General features: G+C 46.1%; 1 protein-coding gene across 1 annotated transcript; it reads left to right on the top strand.

Annotated features, from left to right (window-relative positions):
• The first annotated feature begins 195 nt into the window (after positions 1 to 195).
• On the top strand, positions 196 to 19457 carry MRPL4 (mitochondrial ribosomal protein L4). The gene is made up of 9 exons (XM_053371622.1): positions 196 to 316; positions 2199 to 2283; positions 4603 to 4771; positions 5632 to 5683; positions 6073 to 6190; positions 9795 to 9901; positions 15025 to 15134; positions 18454 to 18524; positions 19197 to 19457. The coding sequence occupies exons 1-9, from the start codon at positions 269 to 271 to the stop codon at positions 19340 to 19342; spliced, it is 906 nt and encodes a 301-aa protein (XP_053227597.1). The 5' UTR covers positions 196 to 268; the 3' UTR covers positions 19343 to 19457.
• The last annotated feature ends 4483 nt before the right edge of the window (positions 19458 to 23940 follow it).

Genomic DNA, 23940 nt, shown 5'->3' with positions numbered 1-23940 from the left:
GCCCCGAGAGCGGAAATGTCTTGTCACTCGTCTCTTTCTACACTGAAGAGCCAGCTAAGCACCGGAAGCGGAAGTAGGGGAAGCCGTTCCTAGGGCGGAAGGGTCCGTCGCGTGGCGTCTTTTTTCACTCGCATGAAAATTCCTGCGCGCCCAGATGAAGCAAAGCCCCTTTCGCGCCTGACGTCATCGGCCAGGGACGAAAGCTTTTTTTTTTTAGTGCGCATGCTCTGTGTTTGCCAGCGGGCGAGGCGCGAAAGGGGCTGCTGTGATGCTCCGGCTCTGCGCGTCGCTGCGGCGTCGGGGAGTCGCTTGGCGGGTGAGGCGACGGGGCGCGCGCGAGGGAGCTGTGGGGCTCCTGGGAAGCGGGGGCCTCCCCCCTCCGGCCGCCCAGCTGCGGAGGCTCCCCTCACCGCCTCCGAAAAGCCACTCAGGCGGGAGCGCGCTCGGGCACAGGCGCGCGCGCCCGGGGAGCTGTAAATGAAATAAGGGTTGTACTTGGCGAGCGTGTTGAGGCTGGACTTCAGCTGGCGCTGCTATCAATATTTGGGGATAGAAACGAGCCGGGGCCCCAACCGGAATAAAATATTGCGGGGGAGGCTGGCATGGGCCTAGGCCGGATTTTTTTTGGCGGGGAGAACCTCAGTTAAGTATTTTTTATTGAATTAGGGGGGCATCTACCCCCCTTGGCTACCCCCATGGGCCCTGGTAAGCCTCACGCCACATAATCACAAGACGCTGTGCCTGCACACCATTTGAATGGCAGTGCCCATTAACGGGGGGGGGGGGCTATGGAAACGAGGAAATAAAATTGAAGACTATTAACTTTTTTATTCATGGCAGCACGTACTACCATGGTTCAGAAGTAGAAGGCAGCATTGGAGAGGGCTGGTAGGGTTAAGCCAGAAGCCTTTGGGGTGTTTTGGAGAGATCTTATTGAATATATGAACAGGGCAAAGCTGCTACACTCCTTGACAGCCTTCACAGACATATGTAATATGTGAAGACAGTATTATTTTTGTAGTTATATCAATATTTTAAGTATCCCCATTTTTCCTTCAGCTCATTTCCTATCTTTGTATTTGTTCTGTGAAGCATAAGATAGCCACTTACATTATTTATGTCTATTGTGCATCAAAATGTGATTCACCATCCCCCATTATGTTTGCTTTATTGGTTTCTAAACTATGTGCAAAATTAACAAAGAGTATTTGAAAAAAAACATGTTAGTGTTGATCACCACATATCACAGCAGCAAGTTCATTATTTTTGTGTGAAAAGGGAATTTCTTTGCCTTGAATCTTACTTTTTATATTCAGTCGGTTGTTCTCAATACATGTGAATATAGCCACAGAGGGAACAAGAACAAGGTGAAGCCCTGTGCAGATGTACTTGCAGCTGTGTAAAGAAGTGCATAGTGCTGTCTTTTAGAATTTTCTGAGTCTTCACTTGATTGCACAGCACATCCACCTGCTATGCAAACCCAATCCACTCCAGTCCTGAGATACCCAAAGCATCCTTGATGTCTGTGGGAACTACTCATCAAAAGCATTTTCGGAGATCCAACATATGAGGCAGAGAGAGCTTTCATGACAGGGAGTGCTATCTTTTTTGCACTGTGCCACTAAAAGGAGTTTAGGGCAAAGTCATAACATTTTGACAGTATGGTGAGCACGTGTATCGAAAAGCATCAATGTATTGTCACTCATTTTTATATACAGCATCACAAGTGAACTTTACAAAGCAACATAAGCAAAAGAAAAGGGGGGAAATAAGCAAAAATGTCAGGCCTCTGCCTCAGTGAGCATATATGTACATTTCAGTAGTGTGGGGGTGTTAAAGAGGAAGGACGATGGGATTAATATGATAAAAAAAGTTATGCATTCCTTAGTTACAGCCTAATCCCTATGCATCAGTTTAATGGAATTACACTGTGGTAAACATCTGCAAGGCTAGCCTTTTTCTGTATTTCATTAGGACTGTGAAGGTGCACAGTGAAAAGTACAGGGTTATCTCAAATGACCCCATGGGAAAACTGGATTTGGGGCTAAGTTGAGAGAGGTGGCACCAGGTTGGCATTCTGTCTAAAGATCCAAGCATAAGCCATCTCCGTGATAAATGAGCAGCCATTTACAGGAGCTATCTCGATTGAGCTGTCGGTACCTTCAGATATCTTACTCCATTTTTATTTCTTCCCCTAGCCTTTGTGTACATTATCGAACCAGACAGGATTTCTAGGCAACCCTGGTGTTTCAGCTAGTGTGACAAATGTAGCTTCATTAAAAGGTAAGGCCTTTTCATGACTAGAACAGACTTGTTGCCTCTAGATGTAGGGCACCCATGGAATCATCAGTCCTAGATTGCATGGCCAATTGTCAGGCACAGTGAGAATTGTTGGCAGAACATTAGAACTTCCTCACTGGGGAATGGTTGTAATCCTTTACACACTTGAGAGTGAGTCCCATTGAACTCAGTGGAGCTTACTTCTGATGCGACATGTATAAACTTGTACTGTTAGTTATCAAGTGTGTTAGAAATGCCTGATCCATAACAGTGATGTGAGGTGGAAAACATTCCATTTTTAGAAATGCATCATTTAATACAAGTAATTAGCAGCATACTGAATGGATCTACTAGCAGTCAAAGATAAAATAAATATTGTCATTTTTTTTCACATGAGTACCCCTGGAAAGTACATGCATTTATGTATTCAGCTCTTTGAGCATGCTAGAGTTAATATGGTAACTGTCCTGAGTGCATTCACTTTTTAAATTTTAACAGTGTAAGGGAAATGCATGCTATACGTTGTTCAGCGTCTTTGTAAATGACTTGGATGAAGGAATTGAAGGGATGCTCATCAAATTTGCAAACAACACCAAACTGGAAAGGGTAGCAGAAGACAAAATCAGAATTCAAAATGATCTTAACAGATTGGAGAACTGGGTACAAGCTAACAAAATGAATTTCAGTAGGGACAAATGTAAGGTTCTGCACTTAGGCAGCAAGAACCAGATGCACAAATATAGGATGGAGGACACCTGGCTTACTAGCAGTACATGTGAAAAGGATCATAGGGTCTTGGTGGACCACAAGCTTAACACGAGTCATCAGTGTGATGTAGTAGCAAAAAAAGCTAATGCTATTTTAAGCTGCATCAATAGTCCAGATCAAGGGAAGTAATAGTATCACTCTATTCTGACTTAGTCAGATCACACTTGGAATACTGTGTCCAAATCTGCACACCACAATTTAAGAAGGATTTTGACAAGCTGGAACATGTGCAGAGGAGGGCAACCAAGATGATCAACGGTCTGGAAACTAAGCCTTATGAGGAGTGCTTGAAGGAGCTGGGTATGTTTAGCCTGGTGAAGAGGAGACTGAGAGAAGATATGATAGTCATCTTCATATATCTTAAGGGCTGTCACATGGGGGAGGGAGCAAGCTTGTTTTCTGCTCTGGAGCGTAGAACTCGAACAAATGGCTTCAAGTTGCAAGAAAGGAGATTCCAGTTAAACATTCGAAAAAACTTTCTGTCAGTAAGGGCTGTTCAGCAGTGGAACAGACTCTCACGAGAGGTGGTGGACTCTCCTTCCTTGGAGATTTTTAAACAGAGGTAGGATGACCATCTGTCATGGATGCTTTAGTTGAGATTCCTGCATTGCAGAGTGTTGGACTAGATGACCCTTGGGGTCCCTTCCAACTCTACAATTCTATCAAGTTGTCGTGTCTTTAAAATATTTACAATTATTTCAGTAAGAATAATTTCCAAGTAAAGTTTTGAATTTAACTATAAAATTAAAATTGCATTGTATTTTATTGATTTCTTCATTTAATCCAATGTTTCTGGCTATTGAAACTAACTTTTGTTGCACCCCGAAAGTAATATGGTGTGGTTTTATTTATTTATTTTACTAAATATGAGTCAAACATAAATAAGAACACCATCAATTTAGGGTAGTAGATTTTTTTCTGATTCAAAATCTTCCAGTAAACAGATATCACTGCTACATACTATGATTAAGAATGGAATAATTTTTTGAAAGAGAATCAATCCCAGTTGCGTGTGCACCTGTAGTTCTCAACTCATTGCTTCTGAGGAAGTTGGAGATTTCAGGCAATATCATTAGAGTAATCTGCAAGCAACAACTTTAAAGGCTCTAAAATGCTTAAAATGTGGCTGACAAACTTGGAAGGGATTGCCTACCTAAACATTTCATGCAGATATCTAGAAGTTTGAAACAGCATTTTCAGTCCAGTTATGTCCTAAAAGAGATCTGATGATAGCACCAAGCCATTTCAAATATTTTTCTAGACATGGTTTGAAATAGAATCAATCTTAATACAGGCTTTTAAAGAGTCACCTGGCATTTCCTCTAGGCATACAATTAAGAAAGCATTTGTAAATTGGGTAAGATGTTACCTTTCTTCTTTGCAATAATGAGTCCCAAATAAATAAAACAGGAATGTGTGCATATGGCCTTGTAAAAATGTATATGGAGTGATGCTTTTGTGAATTCACTTTTAAGTTTCAAAGAAATTATTTCAGGCAAGATTGCCCAAAATCACACCTGCACATATTCCCCCCCCCGCCTTGTTTCCTTTTAGAAAAGTGTCCTGACATAGTCTCTAGTGAGCCCATCCTACGGAAATGCAGCATTGCCATCCCCAAACACCTTGCACCTGTTCAGGCCTGGGTAGAGTCCCTGAAGCATTATGACACCAGGCACGTGGGCTTGACAGATTTGCATCCTGATGTGTTTGCAGTAATGCCCCGGTAAGAATTGATTACCAGTTACTAGGCATTTGCAGAGATGGGCTGGAAGTGACCATCAGTCGTCAAAAAGTGGGTGTGGGGATTTCTCATAAAGCATTTCATGCATCAAGGAATGGTGGTGAAGGTTGGGAGTAGGTAACAGAAAAGAGATATGGAGTATTGGTTACGATACGTAAAAGGCTGACATGCAGATCTTAAGTTTCAGGAATCATATTCAGTTGAGCACCTGGCAATCATAGACCAGGCTGGGCCTGTCCATATGTGCCATAGGGATAAGATGCCTTGAATAGTTCCTGAAATTTGGCGCTGTCATTTCAGGAGTCTGGGCTTTTCAGTTTGTTTTTACAGGCAACTCCCAATTTGTGTGGAGGTTGTTTTTCGGGTCATTGCACTCTTGCATGAAATTGCATGCAATTGAAACACCCCTCTCTGCCCCTGCTCCTGTTCTGTCCTTTTAGTGACGTCTTTGATGATATTTCTGGGTCATTTCTGGGTTCGCCACTGTGCGCATGTGTGTGATTGCACACATATCAGTCGTGCCTAAAATGTGAGTTGCCTGTATTAGCTAAGCTGGTTAGGGAGCATTTAAGACCAAAAGAGAAGTTGAAATCTTACTTCCTCGTGACTTTTCTAGGCCAGGTTTCAATTGGTATCCTCCACCTCCAGCTGTATCTTCTCCCTTGGATAAAATGGAGGCTTCAGTTACTGTGGCAAAAGGACTGGTGTAAAAATCTTGTGTTTAAATTCTGAACCATTTTAACCATACTGCTTTCCATCATGACAATTACTGTGGTGCTGTCCCATTTCCCAGATCTCTTGCTAACTTGCTTCTTGTTGGTGTCTGTGTGTTTTCCTCTCAGCGTTGATATTCTACACACAGTGGCCATCTGGCAGAAGAACTTTAAGAGAATTGTAAGTATAGAAATTGGAAGATCAGGAGCTGGTGGGCAATATGGGGAAGAACATTGTTCAGTGGGAGTTTTGCAGGGAGAAATTTGGGGCAGACAATTTGCCAGGGAGAAAGGGGGCAAAATAATAGGCAGTGGTAAAGGGAGGGCCCTCTTTGCATAATGAAGTTAAAGTCTTGGGAAGACTCCTTAACATTTTGCCACATCCATGAATTCCACTAAGAAAGCAATTCTTTCTCAGCTTCAGCCCCCACCCCTTACCACCTTTGGGGACAACAATCTTACAAGGTTGTTGTAGGAATTACTGAGGCAAATTGTGCCCAGCACTTTGAGCATTCTGATTGTGTTTGGCCAGAGCAGCATACACCAGTCTCACCTGCCTTAATTTTCCAGAGTTATGCCAACACAAAGACTCGTGCGGAGATGCGTGGTGGCGGCAGAAAACCCTGGGCACAGAAGGGCAGCGGACGGGCCCGGCATGGCAGTATCCGGTCACCTTTGTGGCGTGGTGGTGCGTGATGATCTCTCTCTCCATCTCAAACCACTGTGCAATATGTCATCTCTGTAAGCCTTGGAGACACTAGTAGCTGTTCCCTTTGTGGCTGGGATGCAGATACCCAAAACATTGCTGTGTCAACAGAGCCCAAACACTGTCCCTTCAGAAGGCTGTTAGTGTGCAGCCAAGATAATAATAATAATAATAATAATAATAATAATAATAATAATAATAATAATTTTTATTTATACCCCGCCCTCCCCAGCCAAGGCTGGGCTCAGGGCGGCTAAAAAGCAATAATAAAAACAAGTTGAATGAATACAACTTAAAAACAAGATTAAAATACAACATTAAAATATTGAAACATTAAAATATTAAAATGCAGCCTCATCACAGGAGGAGAAAGGAAAAAGAAAGAGGGGGAGGGAATCAAATTGGCTCCAAGCCAAAAGCCAGGCGGAACAACTCTGCCTTACAGGCCCTGTGGAAAGAAATCAGATCCTGCAGGGCCCTGGTCTCATGAGGCAGAGCGTTCCACCAGGCCGGATCCAGTGTTGAAAAGGCCCTGACTCTGGTTGAAGCTAATCTAACTTCCTTAGGGCCCGGGACCACTAGGGTGTTGCTATTTATGGACCTTGAGGCTCTCCGTGGGGCAGACCGGGAGAGGCGGTCCCGTAGGTACGAGGGTCCTAGGCCGTGAAGGGCTTTAAAGGTCAAAAGCAGCACCTTAAACCTGACCCTGTACTCCACTGGGAGCCAGTGCAGCTGGAAAAGCACTGGGCAGAGACCATGTGAGGAGCCTTCCTGCAGCATTCTGCACCCACTGGAGTTTCTGGGACAGCTTCAAGGGCAGCCCCGTGTAGGGCGAACTACAGTAGTCAAGCCTGGAGATGACCGTTGCATGGATCACTGTGGCCAGGTCGGGGCCAGAAAGGTAAGGGACCAACTGCTTGATGAGGCGAAGGTGGAAAAATGTCACCTTGGCTGTTGCTGTAACCTGCGCCTCCATGGAAAGGGAGGTGTCAAGGATTACACCCAAACTCTTTAACGGAAGGCAATGGCACTAATTGGGCCCCCGCAAGAGAAGGGAGTTGGTCCCTCATCCCTATGCCATCCCACCCAGCCATTGGACCGCTGTCTTCGAAGGATTTAGTTTCAGTCTGCTTCCATGAAACCATCCAGCCACAGCTTCCAAGCATCTGGTCAGTGTGTTCGGGGCCGAGTCGGTGTGGCCATCCATCAGCAGATAGAGCTGAGTGTCATCAGCATATTGGTGACAGCTCATCCCAAAGCTCCGGGCAAGGGGGCACATAAAGCATCGGGGAGAGGATTGCGCCCTGTGGCACTCCACACACCAAGGAGTGGTGCGACGACATTTCCCTCCCTAGTGCCACCCTCTGTCCCCGACCAGAGATAAAAAAGCACAGCCATTTATAGGCTATGCCCTGTATCCCCACGTCGGCGAGGCGGTGGTCCAGAAGATCATGATCGACCATGTCTAAGGCTGCTGACAAATCTAAAAGGATCAGCAGTCCTGACCCGCCTCGATCCAGTTGTCTACGGAGATCATCTGTTAGGGCAACCAGAGCCGTCTCGGTCCCGAAACCAGGACGGAAACCGGACTGAAATGGATCTAAAGCCGATATTTCCTCCAGAAACCTACCAAGCTGTTCAGCAACCGCTCTCTCAATTACCTTACCCAGATATGGAAGATTTGAAACTGGGCGGTAATTGGATAGGTCTAAAGGATCTAGTGAAGTTTTCTTTAAGAGCGGACACACCACTGCTTCCTTCAGTTCCCCTGGGAATGTCCCCGTGCAAAGGGACAAATTGATAATTTCAACCAGCGGGGTCCGCGCAGCATCTGGACACGCCCTAATCAGCCAAGACAGGCACGGATTGAGGAGGCAGGTGGTGGGCCTACCAACTTAGAGGAATCTATCCACATCAGCAGGGAGTATCCGATCGAAATGGTCCAACACTGGACCCGAAGTCAGTCGAGGGGCCTCCAGTTTAGTCACTGTATCTAAATTAGCAGGGAGGTCACGGCGGAACAACAGGACTTTCTCCGCAAAAAAGCTCACGAATGCCTCACAGCTGTGGGTCGAATCTGGGCTTAAATTTGGTTGTCCTCCTAATTATTCTAAAAAGTTGTGCCGGGCGAGAGCTAGCGGATGCAATGGAAGCTGCGAAGTAAGATTTCTTAGCAGCTTTCATAGCCATCTCATAGGCTTTCATAAGTGTACTTTAAGATGTTCTTGAGGCTCCGTCACGAGTCCATAGCCATATTCGCTCTAGCTGTCTGAGATCCCGCTTCATTTTCCGGAGCTCCTCAGTAAACCAAGGAGCCCGGTTTCGACGGGGTCGCAGAGGGTACTTAGGCGCGATCTCATCGATGGCTGCCAAGAGCCGGTTATTCCAGTCTTCGACAAGGTCATCTAATGAGTCGCCAGGAGGAGCAGGGTCCCGCAAGGCCTGACGGAATCTATCAGGATCCATCAGCCTTCGCGGGCGAGCCCAGATAGGCTCGCCACCCGAGCAGGGGAGGAGCGGGAAGTCAATCTTGGCTTTCAGAGTGTAGTGATCAGACCATGGCACTTCCACAGAGGGGAGCATGATCTCATCTATGCCAGCACCAAAGATCAGATCCAGCGTGTGGCCTGCTTGATGAGTGGGGCCCAAAAGAAACTGGGAGAGCCCTAGTGTTGCCATGGAAGTCACTAGGTCCAGAGCCTGTGAGGAGGGAGCGGCATCGGCATGGACGTTGAAATATCCCAAAACCAGTAGGCTTGGAAACTCCAAGGCCCAGCCTGCCGCCACCTCCAGCAGATCTGACAGGGTGGCTGCCGGTGCACTAGGTGGTCGGTACACCAGCCAGACAGCCAAGCTCTCCTTGGTGCCCCACACGAGACCAACAGATTCAATGCCGGAGATCGCCGGTGCTGGCAGAGTTCTGAAAGAGCAATCCTGCCAGATTAACAATGCTACTCCTCCCCCCCCGACCCACAGTCCGCGATTGATGGAGGACAGAGAAACCTGGGGGTGTTATCTCATGTAGGGAGACTACTTCGCCTTCCCGTACCCAGGTCTCTGTCACGCAAGCCAGGTCAATCCCCTGCGAGACAATAAAGTCACGCATGTTGGCGGTTTTGTTACCTATGGACCTGGCATTGCACAGCACCAATGACGGAGGTGGGTAATCCCTGCTCGCCCTACCCTCGTCCCTTGGGATGGGGCATAGATTGGAAGGGGTTCGAGCATCATTGCATCTCAAAACACTTCGCCGATAGTGATATCTAGCCCCACCGCCATTCCTCCCTAGCCCTTCAGTAGTGGAAATCCCAGACCCTATACTAGCTTCCCCAAAAGAGGGGTAACATCCCCTCACTAACAAGTCATCCCTGGACCAGGACTCCTGGGTCAAAATGGTATGGGGAAGAGGTGAAGTTTTGATAGGGTAAGTATCCCTAGAAGATAAAACCCAACCAACGGCACCCCAAGCAGGGAGGGCAGTCCCATGGTGTTTCGTTAACTAAATCCCCCTCTCCCTCCTGGATTGATTGGATGATGTGTTTATTCCCACTAACGTCCCATAGACTTCTCTGGCTCTTGCTTTTAGGTGGTGTTGCCTGTGGCCCTCGTGGTCCTACCAGCTACTACTACATGATCCCCATGAAAATGCGTGTCCTGGGACTCAAGGTGGCATTGACAACCAAACTGGCACAGGTATCACACAGCCACAATTCTTTGTGAATTCAAAGAGTTATTACCAGTGTAATATGCTGTGACTGGTCGAAGGGTTGGCTCATGGTTTTTTTTTTAAGGTCTGGAACTGGACTCTGTAGTTATGTTTGTATATCACTGTCTAGCAGTAGTCATAGAATCATAGAATCATAGAGTTGGAAGAGACCACAAGGGCCATCGAGTCCAACCCCCTGCCAAGCAGGAAACACCATCAGAGCACTCCTGACATATGGTTGTCAAGCCTCTGCTTAAAGACCTCCAAAGAAAGAGACTCCACCACACTCCTTGGCAGCAAATTCCACTGTCGAACAGCTCTTACTGTCAGGAAGTTCTTCCTAATGTTTAGGTGGAATCTTCTTTCTTGTAGTTTGGATCCATTGCTCCGTGTCCGCTTCTCTGGAGCAGCAGAAAACAACCTTTCTCCCTCCTCTATGTGACATCCTTTTATATATTTGAACATGGCTATCATATCACCCCTTAACCTCCTCTTCTCCAGGCTAAACATGCCCAGCTCCCTTAGCCGTTCCTCATAAGGCATTGTTTCCAGGCCTTTGACCATTTTGGTTGCCCTCCTCTGGACACGTTCCAGTTTGTCAGTGTCCTTCTTGAACTGTGGTGCCCAGAACTGGACACAGTACTCCAGGTGAGGTCTGACCAGAGCAGAATACAGTGGCACTATTACTTCGCTTGATCTAGATGCTATACTCCTATTGATGCAGCCCAGAATTGCATTAGCTTTTTTAGCCGCCACGTCACACTGTTGGCTCATGTCAAGCTTGTGGTCAACCAAGACTCCTAGATCCTTTTCACATGTACTGCTCTCAAGCCAGGTGTCACCCATCTTGTATTTGTGCCTCACATTTTTTTGCCCAAGTGCAATACTTTACATTTCTCCCTGTTAAAATTCATCTTGTTTGTTTTGGCCCAGTTCTCTAATCTGTCAAGGTCGTTTTGAAGTGTGATCCTGTCCTCTGGGGTGTTAGCCACCCCTCCCAGTTTGGTGTCATCTGCAAATTTGATCAGGATGCCCTTGAGTCCATCATCCAAGTCATTGATAAAGATGTTGAATAAGACCGGGCCCAAGATAGAACCCTGTGGCACCCCACTAGTCACTCTTCTCCAGGATGAAGAGGAACTATTGATGAGCACCCTTTGGGTTCGGTCAGTCAGCCAGTTACAAATCCACTGAGTGGTAGCATAGTCAAGACCGCATTTTACCAGCTTCTTTACAAGAATATCATGGGGCACCTTGTCAAATGCCTTGCTGAAATCAAGGTAGGCTACATCCACTGCGTTCCCTTCATCTACCAGGCTTGTAATTCCGTCAAAAAACGAGATCAGGTTAGTCTGACATGACTTATTTTTCAGAAATCCATGCTGACTATTGGTGATCACAGCATTCCTTTCTAGGTGCTCACAGACTGTTTGCTTAATGATCTGCTCTAGAATCTTCCCTGGTATTGATGTCAGACTGACTGGGCGGTAATTATTTGGGTCCTCTCTTTTCCCCTTTTGGAAAATAGGGACAACATTTGCCCTCCTCCAGTCTGCCGGGACTTCGCCTGTTCTCCAGGAATTCTCAAAGATGACTGCCAGTGGTTCTGAAATCACATCTGCCAGTTCTTTTAATACTCTTGGATGCAGTTCATCTGGCCCTGGAGACTTGAATACATCTAAACTAGCCAAGTATTCTTGTACTATCTCCTTAGTTATTCTGGGCTGTGTTTCCTCTGCTGAATCATTTGCTCCAAATTCTTTAGGTCGGGCATTGTTTTCTTTATCGGAGAAGACTGAGGCAAAGAAGGCATTGAGGAGTTCAGCCCTTTCTGTGTCCCCTGTTTGCATTTCACCATCTTCTCCTCTGAGTGACCCCACTGTTTCTTTGTTCTTCCTTTTGCTACGAACATCCCCATAAAAGCCTTTTTTGTTGCTTTTAACCTCTCTAGCAAGCCTGAGTTCATTCTGTGCTTTAGCTTTTCTGACTTTGTGTCTACACGTGCTGGCTATTTGTTTGAATTCCTCTTTGGTGGTTTCCCCCCTTTTCCATTTTTTGTACACATCCTTTTTTAATCTTATCTCAGTTAAAAGTTCTTTAGATAGCCACCCTGGCTTCTTTAGGCACCTTCCATGTTTCCGTCTCATTGGTATTGCCTGAAGTTGTGCTTTTACTATCTCCCTCTTAACAAACTCCCAGCCATCATGAACTCCCTTTCCTTTTAGTATTACCGTCCATGGGATCTCACCCAGCACTTCCCTAAATTTTATGAAATCGGCTTTCTTAAAGTCAAGAAATTGAGTCCTAGTATGCTTGGCTGCTCCTTTCCGCTGTATAGTAAACTTCAGAAGAGCATGATCTCTCGCGCCTAATGATCCTTCCACTTCTACCCCACTAACCAGGTCATCAACATTGGTTAGGACCAGATCTAAAATGGCTGTTTCCTCTTGTTGCTTCTCCCACTTTCTGGACAATGAAGTTGTCTGCAAGGCCAGTGAGGAATCTGTTTGACCTTATGCTCTTGGCTGAGTTTGACATCCAACAAATATCCGGGTAATTGAAGTCCCCCATTACTACTATCTCCCTTCCTTTTGCGTGCTTGGCCATCTGTTCCAGGAAGGCATCATCTATGTCCTCCGTTTGGCTTGGGGATCTATAGTAAACTCCCACAATGAGGTCACTGTTATTCTTCTCTCCCTTAATTTTGACCCAAATGCTCTCACTTTGGCTTTGAGGTTCTAAATCTTGGATCTCTTCACAGGTATACACATCCCTGACATATAGCGCCACTCCTCCTCCTTTATTGTCTGGTCTGTTTCTCTGAAATAGATTGTATCCCTCCATTATTACATTCCAATCGTTTGACTTATCCCACCAGGTTTCAGTGGTGCCTATTATGTCATATTTAGTTTGCTGTACCAAGAGCTCAAGCTCATCTTGTTTATTTCCCATGCTTTGCGCATTAGTGTAAAGACATTGAAGTCCATTAATCATTCCCCCGTGTCTCTTATGTGAGGATTTTTTCCTCCCACCACTAGGTCTACATGCTGTTTGCTCCATTTAGTCTATGACATTTGGATGATCATCTTCATCAATTGATAGACTCCTACCTTCAGGAGCATTGTCTCCCTCCCCCACATTAGTCAGTTTAAAGCCCTCCTGATGAGGTTTCTGAGATTTTTGGCAAAAACATTCCTCCGAACCGTTGTGAGGTGCAGCCCATCGCTTGCCAGAAGTCCATCTTCAAGAAACTGCATATTACTTATTCATATTACTTACTATTTATATAGTACTTACAGGGTTTCCAAACAACATCATTATAGTATATTCTACAGCAGCTCTGTAACATAGGGAATCTGAAGAACCCTTTAGGTCTGTCCACTTGTTGCAGTGAGGGTGCAGGTTGCTTGCAGTCCTTTGCAGACGCAATTGGGGTCACAGTAACCCAATTTTTTGCACAGAATAATAACAGTCATGAAGAGGAACAGTTGGGTTGCAAGGATTTCTAACTAGGGAACAAATCAGGTTTGTAAAAGCACTTCATTAACCTGTGGGGGTACTATTGATCCCTGATAGTAGTGAGGCTAATGAAAGTGAATGATTTGTTACTTTGGAAATAGAGAAATATTGTGCTTTTTACCCTCTATGCGCCTTTCTCCTAACATAACAGAACAAGCAGGTTCTGGCTAGACACTAAGAAGATCAAAATAATTTAAATAGCATTTCTGAGGTCATTTTAAGCCCTACTACCTTAATTGCATTGGTCCCCCCCCCCTTATTTTTTCATTCATTCCAATGAGTAGAATTAACTAAATTCTGCAAAAAATAAAAACATCAATTTTTAGGACCCATCACAACCCTGCAGTGGCAGCTCTCACCTTGTTATGGTTGAGGAATACCTGGAGCATGAAGTTGGGAAAGACTGGCACAAATATATACATATATATATTTAAAATAGTGTTGCCATGTTATATTTGCCCCTACCTGTTTACATGTGGCTAAAGAAACCCCTGGCTATATGTGGAATGCTCTCTGCTTAATGCACATTTATTTTAATTAGTCCATAATCACAGAGGAGATGTGTGGAAATTTGATTATTTAATTCAGAATCCTTCCAAAAAGCATCCCATGTGCTGGCAAGAAAATATGATGGTCTGTGGAGAAAAGCAGTTGCGGGCCTCAGTATAGCAGTGTTTAAAAACCAGTGACCTGGCCAACAGCACTAGATTCTGGTATTCCTGGTTCTGGCAGCCTCTCCCCACATTGCCCATGTGAAGCCTGCATGCTGTGCTCTTGCCCTTTTTGTGTGCTCCCATTTCCAACAGTGACAAGCTGCTGTGGCTTCCCTCCCTGCCAGTGATTCACTGTCAGCCTTCTGTCTCCATGCTTGCTCTTGTGAGCTGCTGCTGAGAACTTCAGTCTGAGTTTGGGTTTTTTGTCTTTTTAAATAGAACCCTTCCCCTTGCCACTGCTTTTACTGACAAACAAAAATGCCTGTAGGCTAAGGCACCACTGCTCATCTGCTGCAGCAGAAAAATTCTCTCTCCCCTACAAAGGGCTGCCTGAGTTGGCAGCTGTTATTGTTGCTGCTTTGTAGTTGTTGCTAATGTTTTATACAGAGTGGTCAATGTGCATGTAGCCTTACTGACTAGCGTAAGCAGAAATGACAGATGCCTGCAACTGAGGTTTCATGTAATTGGGCTTTGTTCTAGTTCAGAATGAATAATTTGAAGGGTTAAGCCAAAGGATTTGAGGAAAGCTTTACTTCTGCTGTCTTTTCCTTGAGTCAGACCACTGGTCCATCAAGTTGCTTTTTGTCTACTCAAAGTGGCAGTAGCTCTGCACAACTCAGACAGTGTTTCTTCCAGCTCTGACATCCTTTTAACAGGGTGGGGAAGGGGGTGTGAACCTGCAACCTTCTGCATGCAAGGCATGTGCTCTGTCACTGAGCTACAAACACTTGTTTGGGATTTTCAGGAAAGGCTTTTGTGACACCTCACAGGTGCCCTGGAAGAGAGCTGCAGGCATAAGAAACACCATGGGAGAAGTAGCTTAGCAGGCAGGCTTCTGTTCATTTCCTTCGGCTCTTTTCTTCTCTCTTTGCCTGCAGGATAATCTGCGTGTTGTAGACTCTCTAGATATGCCAACTTCTGACCCACAGTATCTGATGGACCTGGCTCGCTACAGACACTGGGGAGAATCAGTGCTGATTGTCGATGTGTGAGTTTTGCTTCTTCAGGTTCTGTTTGGGGGGTGGCTGAGGATACAGCCTGTCACGGGTCAGAGCTTTAGAGACACTCATGTGGTTTTGGAGGATGTTGGTTTGACCAAAGGTTGCTGCTGTCTTGAGCCACGGGAACACTTTCAGAAATGGCCCAAGTGTTTGTGACAACTTTTATCCAGGCCATTGGTTTTCAAACTGAAGAACCCTAGAGTTCGGCAGAACCTTTTTCAGGGATCCAGAATAAAAAGATCAGTAGTGTCCCAACAAGTTGCTTTGAAGTACCCACCACTACTGATCTCTTGAACTGTGCAGTCACATTCAGTGTTTGGTTCACGCAGGGTGAGAGTAAGATCCATCAGGCCCGGCCCCTGGGAACCTGCTTTGTTCTCTAAAGTATGCCTTGGGGTGCTCCATGGTGCATTCCAGTGACCGTGAGGTTGAGATGGAGAAGGTTTCCAACCAAGGTGGAAGATGGTTTTTTGGTCATGTAAAACAAGAAAAATAGCATTAGCTTCAGTCATGTGACTGGGTACTGGAGCTTTATGGATTTAGGTAGCTTTTATGTGTCAGAATGTGTCTCTACATAAAATGGCTCAAGTTTCAACCGTGTCCCTTGTGATTTCATCCAAGTTTGAAATGCCCTTCATCATAAATGTCGCACGCTTGTTTAGGTGTGCAGGAACATGTCTCTTGTAAAGGTTGGAAATTAGGCACTTTGATTGTTGTTGTTGTTGTTTAGTTGTATCCGACTTTTCGTGACCCATGGACCAGAGCACCCCTGTCTTCCACTGCCTCTTGCAGTTTGGTCAAACTCATGTTAGGCACTTTTTTATTTGGGCACAATTACCTTAAGCTGAGTGGGATGCTGGTGGGGTCCCTTTACCTTTACCTTAAACTGCTGTGTTAACAGTAGAGGGCCCTGAAACCTGAAGCCCTCGTTGAAGTCCATTTGTTGGGCTTGTTTTTCATTGTTCCTCTGGGTTGGATTCTTCTTCTTCTTCTTTTTATAATAAGTTTTTATTGTTAAAATAGTTCATCATTAATACACATATATTACAGATACACAAGCATACAAACACACATTTCATACAATCCTTAAAAGTGTTCAAACATACTTACACTCAATCCCACAAATAATTCCTATACAGAGTATTCTTCTGACCAAAATTCATGCAAACAACTTTCATATTGAAACAGCATAGAGACTTGCAATGCTTTAAGCAGCCTTTCCCAAGCTGGTCCCCTCCAGATGATGTTGGACTCCAACTCCCACCAGCCCAGGCAGCAAAAGCATAGGCAGGGATGATGGGAATTGGAGTCCATAATATCCAGAGGGTAGCCATTTGGCAAAGGTTGCCTTACAGACTGACTTAAAGACTTAACAGATTTATTGTCTGCAAAGTGCGCTCTAGCCTGCAACAGCTATAAGACATTAATTTCTTAAGGCACTATAGCAATATTTTCTATTTTGTGGCAACACAATTTCATGGCAAACATTTTGGAACAGTTGTAATCTTGGTGAGGCTTCTGAACCAGAGCAACTCTTCAAGCCCCTTTTGCTAATCAAGTTTTTGAGCAATGAGCCTCAGGTGCAGACTCCAGCAGGGACAGGAGATAGGTACGGAGGGAGGCAAATGAGGATCCCCCCTCCCGGTCACTGCATACCGCCCAGCCAAAATGTAAAGGGGAATGACTAGTATTTTGTACCCAACAAATCCTGGACCTGAACCTGCAAAACATACCGTATTTTTCGCTCTATAACATGCTCCCAACCATAACACGCACATAGTTTTTAGAGGAGGAAAACAAGAAAAAAAATATTCTAAACGAAACAGTGGATGTATGATTTTTGTGGTTCATGCTGTGGCCACAGACATGTGATCTGACGGTGAGTTTGGGGTAGCCCAATGCAAAAATCCTGAGGATCCACGTGGATCCGTACTTTGTAACCACGTTTTTGCACCACTGCGGCCCCAGGCAACAGTGGGTGCGTTATTTTTTTGGTGCATGCTGTAGCCATGGACATGCTATGTGATCTGATGGTGAATTTGGGGTGACCCAGTGCAAAAATCCTGAGGATCCATGTGGATCCGTGTTTTGTAACCACGTGAATGAAGGAACTGTCAGTAATGTATGATATCTCCAATACAGTGATAAGGAAGAGGGGGGGGGGAGCTCACACTTGTCCTAGGCAAAGCAGCCAACTCCTATAGGCCTAGGTGCCTTCACCCCCCCCCCATTAAATATTTGAGGGAGTCATCCTCCCCCCATGCTGATGGGCATTGCCATTCATATAAGGTACCAGTGTGCATGCACTTTGTCTTGAGATCATTGCAGTCTGTGAGATGGGGCTTACCTGTACCTGCCCCCCCAATATTTTATTGAAGTTGGAAGAAGGAGGGAGGGAGGGAGGGAGGGAGGGAGGGAGGGAGGGAGGGAAGAGAGATGGAGAGCTCACATTTGTCCTAGGCAAAGCAGCCAACTCCTATGGGCCTAGGTGCCTTCACCCCCCCCATTAAATATTTGAGGGAGTCATCCCCCATTGTGGTATGTGAGTGGGGCTTACCTGGCTGTCCTCCCAATATTTTTTGAAGTTGGAAGAGGGAGGGAGGGAAGGAAGAGAGAGGGGGAACTCACATTTGTGGAGCTGCCTTGCCTCGAACCGGAGCAAAAAGAGGAGGAGACTCAGGGACACGAGCCTTGTAAGCCGCTTTGTTTGAATTTACCGGTGAGGTGCTGGGGGAGGGACGGAAGGGGATGCCCTCTTTGTCCCTCCTTCCGGCTCATTGTAAAGAAAGCAGAGTAAGAGCCGCTTACATTTGTGTAAGGGAGAGCCATAGAGCAGGCAGACACTGAGAAAGAGAGGCTGTCTCCCTTTCCCCACCTTGGCTTTTACACGCTGCGCGCAGCTCTTGCCAGCTTCCGAGTGCCCACCTCGCCAAAAAGCCATAGAGGAGGCAGACAGGAGGAAGAGAGGCTGTCTCCCTTTCCCCACCTTGGCTTTTACACACTGCGTGCAGCTCTTGCTGGCTTCCGAGCTGCCTCCCTTCTCCCACCTCGCCAAAAAGCCATAGAGCAGGCAGACAGGAGGAAGAGAGGCTGTCTCCCGACACTCAGCTGTTGCTCAGCTGTTGCCGGCTTCTCAGCCAGCCAAGCGGAGGAAGAGAGGCTGCCGAACAGCCAGCAAGAGCGGTTCCTCCTGCCTGCATTCGCTCCATAACACGCACACACATTTCCCTTTACCTTTTAGGCGAAAAAAACTGAGTGTAATGGTGCGAAAAGTACGGTAGATAATTTTCCCTTTCTGGCTTCCAGCAATGACTTACCTGAGAACATCAAAGCTGCAACGAGAGGCCTTAAAACCATCACAGTCCTACCAGCCGTAGGTGAGTGGGGTTGGGGAGAATGGGCAGGGCCTTCTGCAGAATGACTCACTGCATACTTAGTCTGGGTGGAGTAGGATGCTTAGGCAGTTGCAGGCAAGCATCCCACCCAGTCTCTAATTCTTCATACAGCACAGCAGTTTCAATGCACGATATCTGTCTATTGATATTATTTACTTCATCCTTTACTGCTTATGACTATTGGCCTTACACTGTAGTTTTAACAAGAAACAAAGTATAGTAAAGTGCGTGCACACACAGGACAAAGGCATATTCTTAAGCAAGTTCTTAAGTTGTCAGCTTTATAGTTAACAGTCTGAGGATATTTACTATGACTTGTGCTAACATTGACAGTGAATAATGTAGCCAATATATCCATATCTGACTGTAGAGCACCAATGATTGCATAACAAGGCCAGTTCCTATAAGGGGCTCAAATGCAATAAATAAAAAGAAAAACACTCCAGGCTGTCCACCTGGAGATGCTGGGGATGGAACCTCGGATCTTCTGGATGGAAGGCAGGTACTATGACATTTCCCCTCACTGGCCCCCCTTCCTGTCTCTTGCATCCAAGCTAGTCTTCTTGTCATGTCTTGCCATTGCTACCCTTCCGCTCTTCGGGGCCAGGTCTCATTAGAGATACAGCCTGACTCCTGTGTCTTTTTTTCTCACAGGTCTCAATGTGCACAGTATGCTGAAGCACGAGACCCTTGTGCTGACCCTGGATACAATTGCCTTCCTGGAAGAGAAGCTGCTGTGGCATGACTCGCGATACAGGCTGCTCTACCCTTTGCAGTTGCCCTATAGCGACTTCCCATAACCTTTATGGCGAAGGTGGACTGAACAGCTGTGAGCTGGACACCTCTCACTCCTTGCATCCTTGGAAGAGTTTTCCCCCACCTAACATGAACATTAAAGCTAACTTGTCTTCCCAAGTTGCAGCCTGCTTTTATCTTGAGACATAGTTCCTCTTTCAAAAATCTTTAATTTTTTTTAAAACAGTTGATTTTTGGTGCTTACTGTTGAATTTGCACAAGTGAGGAAACAAAAAAGCCAAAATGCTTTTGTGCTATATGTTTGTATGGTGAATTTTGGAAGGGGTGTGTGGAAAAAGAGCCCTGCTGGATCAGACCAAGGGCTCTCCTAGTCAGCACCGTTTCCATATTAATAATTCCAGCATATACAAAAACATAATAAAACATTAAACTTTTAAAACCTCCCAATACAGTCAAACCTTGGTTGTCAAACGTAATCCATTCTGGAAGTCCATTAGGCTTCTGAAATGTTCGACAACCGAGGCGCAGCTTCTGATTGGTTGCAGGAGCTTCCTGCACTCAAGCGGAAGCCGTGTTGGACATTTGGCTAACAGAAAAAGTTCAAAAATTGGAACACTTCTGGGTTTTCGGTGTTTGGGAGCTGAAATGTTCCAAAACAGAGGCATTTGGGAACTGAGGTTTGACTGTACAGGGCTGCCTTCAGATGTCTTCTAAAGGTTATATAGTTATTCATCTGCTTGACATCTGATGGGAGGGCGTTCCACAGGGTGGGTGTCACTACCAAGAAGGCCTTCTTCCTGGTTCCCTGTAGCTTCACGTCTGTGAGGGAACTGCCAGAAAGCCCTCAGTGCTGCATCTCAGTGTCTAGGCTTAATGATGGGGGTGGAAACGCTCCTTCAGGTATACAGGGCCGAGGCCATTTAGGGCTTTAATGGTCATTACCAACACTTTGAATTGTGCTTGGAAACGTACTGGGAGTGTAGATCATACAAGATCACCAGTCTACCTGCTGCTTTCTGGATTAGTTTGTAGCTCCATGTGGAGCGCATTGCCGTAGTCCAGACATGTCCAATACGTTGATCATGATCGATGAGTCGATTGTGCAATGGATTTTCATCAATCGCAACCCAAGCCTTGGCATGCCTCCGCCTCACCCATGGTCACCAGGTGCCCTTGGCACACGCTAGGCCACGGGCAGAGTGACTCCGCAGGCGGCATGGGCGTTTGAGGCTCTGCTTAGCCAGGCTTGCTCACTGCGGTGCTGCCGCAGCAAGCATTCTGGCTGGCACTTGCACTGCCTCTGCCTCGTGGCTGCCTCAAGCACCCCACTCCGGCCGCTGGCTTTGCCCGATGCCCAGTCAGCTGGCCTGGAAAGGTATGAGGCACCTGCCTCTACCCCCTGCAAGCTGCAGCCATGGGGTAGGGAGGCAAAGATGAGGCGCATGGGCTCTGCATGGGGTGCAGCTGCGGACGTGCCCGGTTAGCCCCTCCTGCCGGTTCCCATGGAAAGAAAATGCCCTCTCCCTTCTAGTTCTGCTGGATGCTGAACATTCCCCACCTTTCCAGCTCCAGCCTAGCTGTGTTTACACGCAAGTAAGCCGCTGCCCCCCTCTCCACAGAGCTCTTCTTCTAGTAAAGGGGGAATTGGACATTTCAGAGCGTGTTGGCTTCCCGTGTGCACCAAGGGCCCTGGAAGGGGGCTGGGGGGGGTAATAATTTGTTATTTTTATCATCATCATTATTACAGTTGTACCTCAGGTTAAGGACTTAATTCGTTCTGGAGGTCCGTACTTAACCTGAAACTGTTCTTAACCTGAAGCACCACTTTAGCTAATGGGGCCTCCTGCTGCCGCCACGCCACTGGATCACAATTTCTGTTCTCATCCTGAAGCAAAGTTCTTAACCTGAAGCACTATTTCTGGGTTAGCGGAGTATGTAACCTGAGGTACCCGCCCATCTGGCTGGGTTTCCCCAGCCAAATATATGTTTAAGCTGCAGAATGACAATGGGAGAGTGTGGTGGATTACTGCCAGTTTTTGATATTGGATAGTAGATTGCAGCCTAATGCAAGTTGGACATGCCTGCAGTAGTCTAAGCGGCAGATGACCAGGGCACATACCACTCTGGCAAGACAGTGCACAGACATGTCTCAGCCTGTTTACCAGATGGAGCTGGTAGGCAGCTGCCCTGGACATAGAATTAACTTGTGCCTCCATGGACAGCTTTAGGGGCACAGTTACTCCATTCAGGACCAGGGAGTCGTACCCCCCCCCCCCCGCCTGCCCTCTGTCCCCCAGAAACAATACTCCTGTCTTGTCAAAATTAAACTTGAATCCATTAACTGCTATCCTCCAACCCCCTCCAGACACACAGGACACTCGCTGCCTTCACTGCTTCTGATTTAAACGGAGGTAGAGCTGGGTATCATCTGCATATTGGTGAACACCCAGTCCAAACCCCCTGATGATCTCTCCCAGCGGCTTCATATAGATGTTGAAAAGCATGGGGGAGAGGACAGAACCGTGAGGCACCCCACAAGTGAGAGTCCAGGGGTCTGAACACTTATCCCCCCCCCCCGCACTTTATGAACATGGCCTAAAAGAAAGGAGTGGGAGCATTATATAACAGTGCCCCCAACTCCCAACCCCCCTAGACAGTCCAGAAGGATACCACCATGGTCAATAATATCAAAAGCCGCTGAGAATGCTGCAAACCTGCAAGTGAATGTTCCAGTTTGTGAATGTTTTTTGGAAGCAGCTGGCACTTGAGTGCAGGAAGCTCCTGCAGCCAATCAGAAGCCGCGTCTTGGTTTTCAAATGGTTTCGGGAGTCGAACAGACTTCCGGAATGGATTAAGTTCGAGAACCAAGGTACCACTGTATTTTCTAATATTGTTGCATATTTTAATTACTCTATACCCTACCCTTCCCGCTTGTTCCCAGATACATGTTTTACTGTTGTTCTTAATTCAAATCCTTCTTGCCTTTTTACATGCTTGCAATAGCACTTTAGATATTCTAGAAAACGTTTCCAATCCTTAAAATCTGCTTCTTCTTGATTTCTAATTTCATGGTAAAATTTGCCCATTCAACATATTCTGTCAATTTTAACTGCCACTCTTCTTCTGGGTGGGTAATAATCTAATTAACAACAACAACACTTTGAAAGCAATATTACCACTGCTGCTGCTACTGCTACACTTTAAAAGCAATATTACAGTGAGGGGGGAAAGTATTTGATCCCCTGCTAAATTTGCCCGTTTGCCCTCTGATGAAGAAATGACCAGTCCATAATTTTAATGGTAGGTTTATTGTAGCTGTGAGAGACAGAATAACAACAGGAAAACCCCCAGAAACCCAGAGGACAAAAGTCAAAGATTGATGTGCATTATAATGAGTGAAATAAGTATTTGATCCCCTATCAACCAGCCAGATGCCTGGCTACCTGGTATCTTCACTGTATGTAACGAGCTGAGATTAGAAGCACCCGCTGTAAGGGAGAAGTCTCACCTGTAATTCCAGCTCGTTACAGTACCTGTACAAAAGACAGCTGTCGACAGAAGCAATCAGTCCTGCAGATTCCAAAGTGGCCACCATGACCAAGACCAAAGAGCTGTCCAAGGATGTCAGGGACAAGACTGCACAAGGCTGGGCTGGGCTACAAGAGCATTGCCACGCAGCTTGGTGAGAAGGTGACAACAGTTGGTGCAATAATTTGCAAACAGAAGAATCACAAGATAATTGTCAACCTCCCTCAATCTGGGGCTCCATGAAAGATCTCATCTCGTTGGCATCTATGAATTGCAAGTTAAATTTTGACAGCACAAAGTGAACCTCCATTTTTTTCACCTTGTCTGTCTTTTGCCAATTAATTGTCCCGTTCCAATTTTTCAATTTATTTTACCAATGTGGCTTTAAATTTATTGAAAAACATTACTGCTTGAGGCTGAAGTTCAGGGCTTTCCACCAGAGACTTGTTGTTTTCTTCTTGCACCTCTGCCGCTCGATCCCATCTCAACCCCCCCTTTTTTTGGTGGGGGAGACACAAGAACCCGCAATTTAGCGCTGCCGAAGCTCCACGCCCAAATCTTCTCTTTGGGCTTCTTTCTGGAGGCAGAGCGTCCTTGTGCACACCCCAAAAGTCTCTTGATGGCAGAGTCTTTCTTGGAGGCTAAGACTCTTACTTCCTCGCCATCTTGCAGTCACCCTGGAAGCTTAACACTTTTAACTTTTCCAACCAACTATATCAGGGGTGTCAACCTTTTTATACCTACCGCCCACTAATGCATCTTTCTTGATGGTAAAATTTCCTTACCGATCCCCAGTGCTCAATGGAAGGAGGATTCAGCTTGTGCCGTAGAGCCCCCTCCCGCCCACCTAGAATCCTGAAACGCCCACTAGTGGGCAGGAGGTACCAAATTGACAACCCCTGAATGATACCAAGGTAAGAATTGCACTCATTGCTTGACTTGATTTTGCTTCTGCAGTTTTGTCTGGGCAACAGCACAGAAAGTTAATGCACTTTTACACTTTGGCTTCCTTAGAATCATAGAATCATAGAATCATAGAATCATAGAGTTGGAAGAGACCACAAGGGCCATCGAGTCCAACCCCCTGCCAAGCAGGAAACACCATCAGAGCACT

The sequence above is a fragment of the Podarcis raffonei genome, chromosome 17, assembly GCF_027172205.1.
Source record: "Podarcis raffonei isolate rPodRaf1 chromosome 17, rPodRaf1.pri, whole genome shotgun sequence".
In the NCBI taxonomy this organism is placed as follows: Eukaryota; Metazoa; Chordata; class Lepidosauria; order Squamata; family Lacertidae; genus Podarcis; species Podarcis raffonei.
Note: the sequence above shows the minus strand (reverse complement) of the source record. Positions and strands in the feature narration are given on the sequence as shown.

Excerpts from the sequence above, each read along its gene's own strand:
- MRPL4 (XM_053371622.1), top strand. The coding sequence starts at position 269 with ATGCTCCGGCTCTGCGCGTCGCTGCGGCGTCGGGGAGTCGCTTGGCGG. Across the intron at positions 317-2,198 it reads GTCGGGGAGTCGCTTGGCGG|CCTTTGTGTACATTATCGAA; the intron begins GTGAGGCGACGG and ends TTCTTCCCCTAG. Across the intron at positions 6,191-9,794 it reads GTCACCTTTGTGGCGTGGTG|GTGGTGTTGCCTGTGGCCCT; the intron begins GTGCGTGATGAT and ends TCTTGCTTTTAG.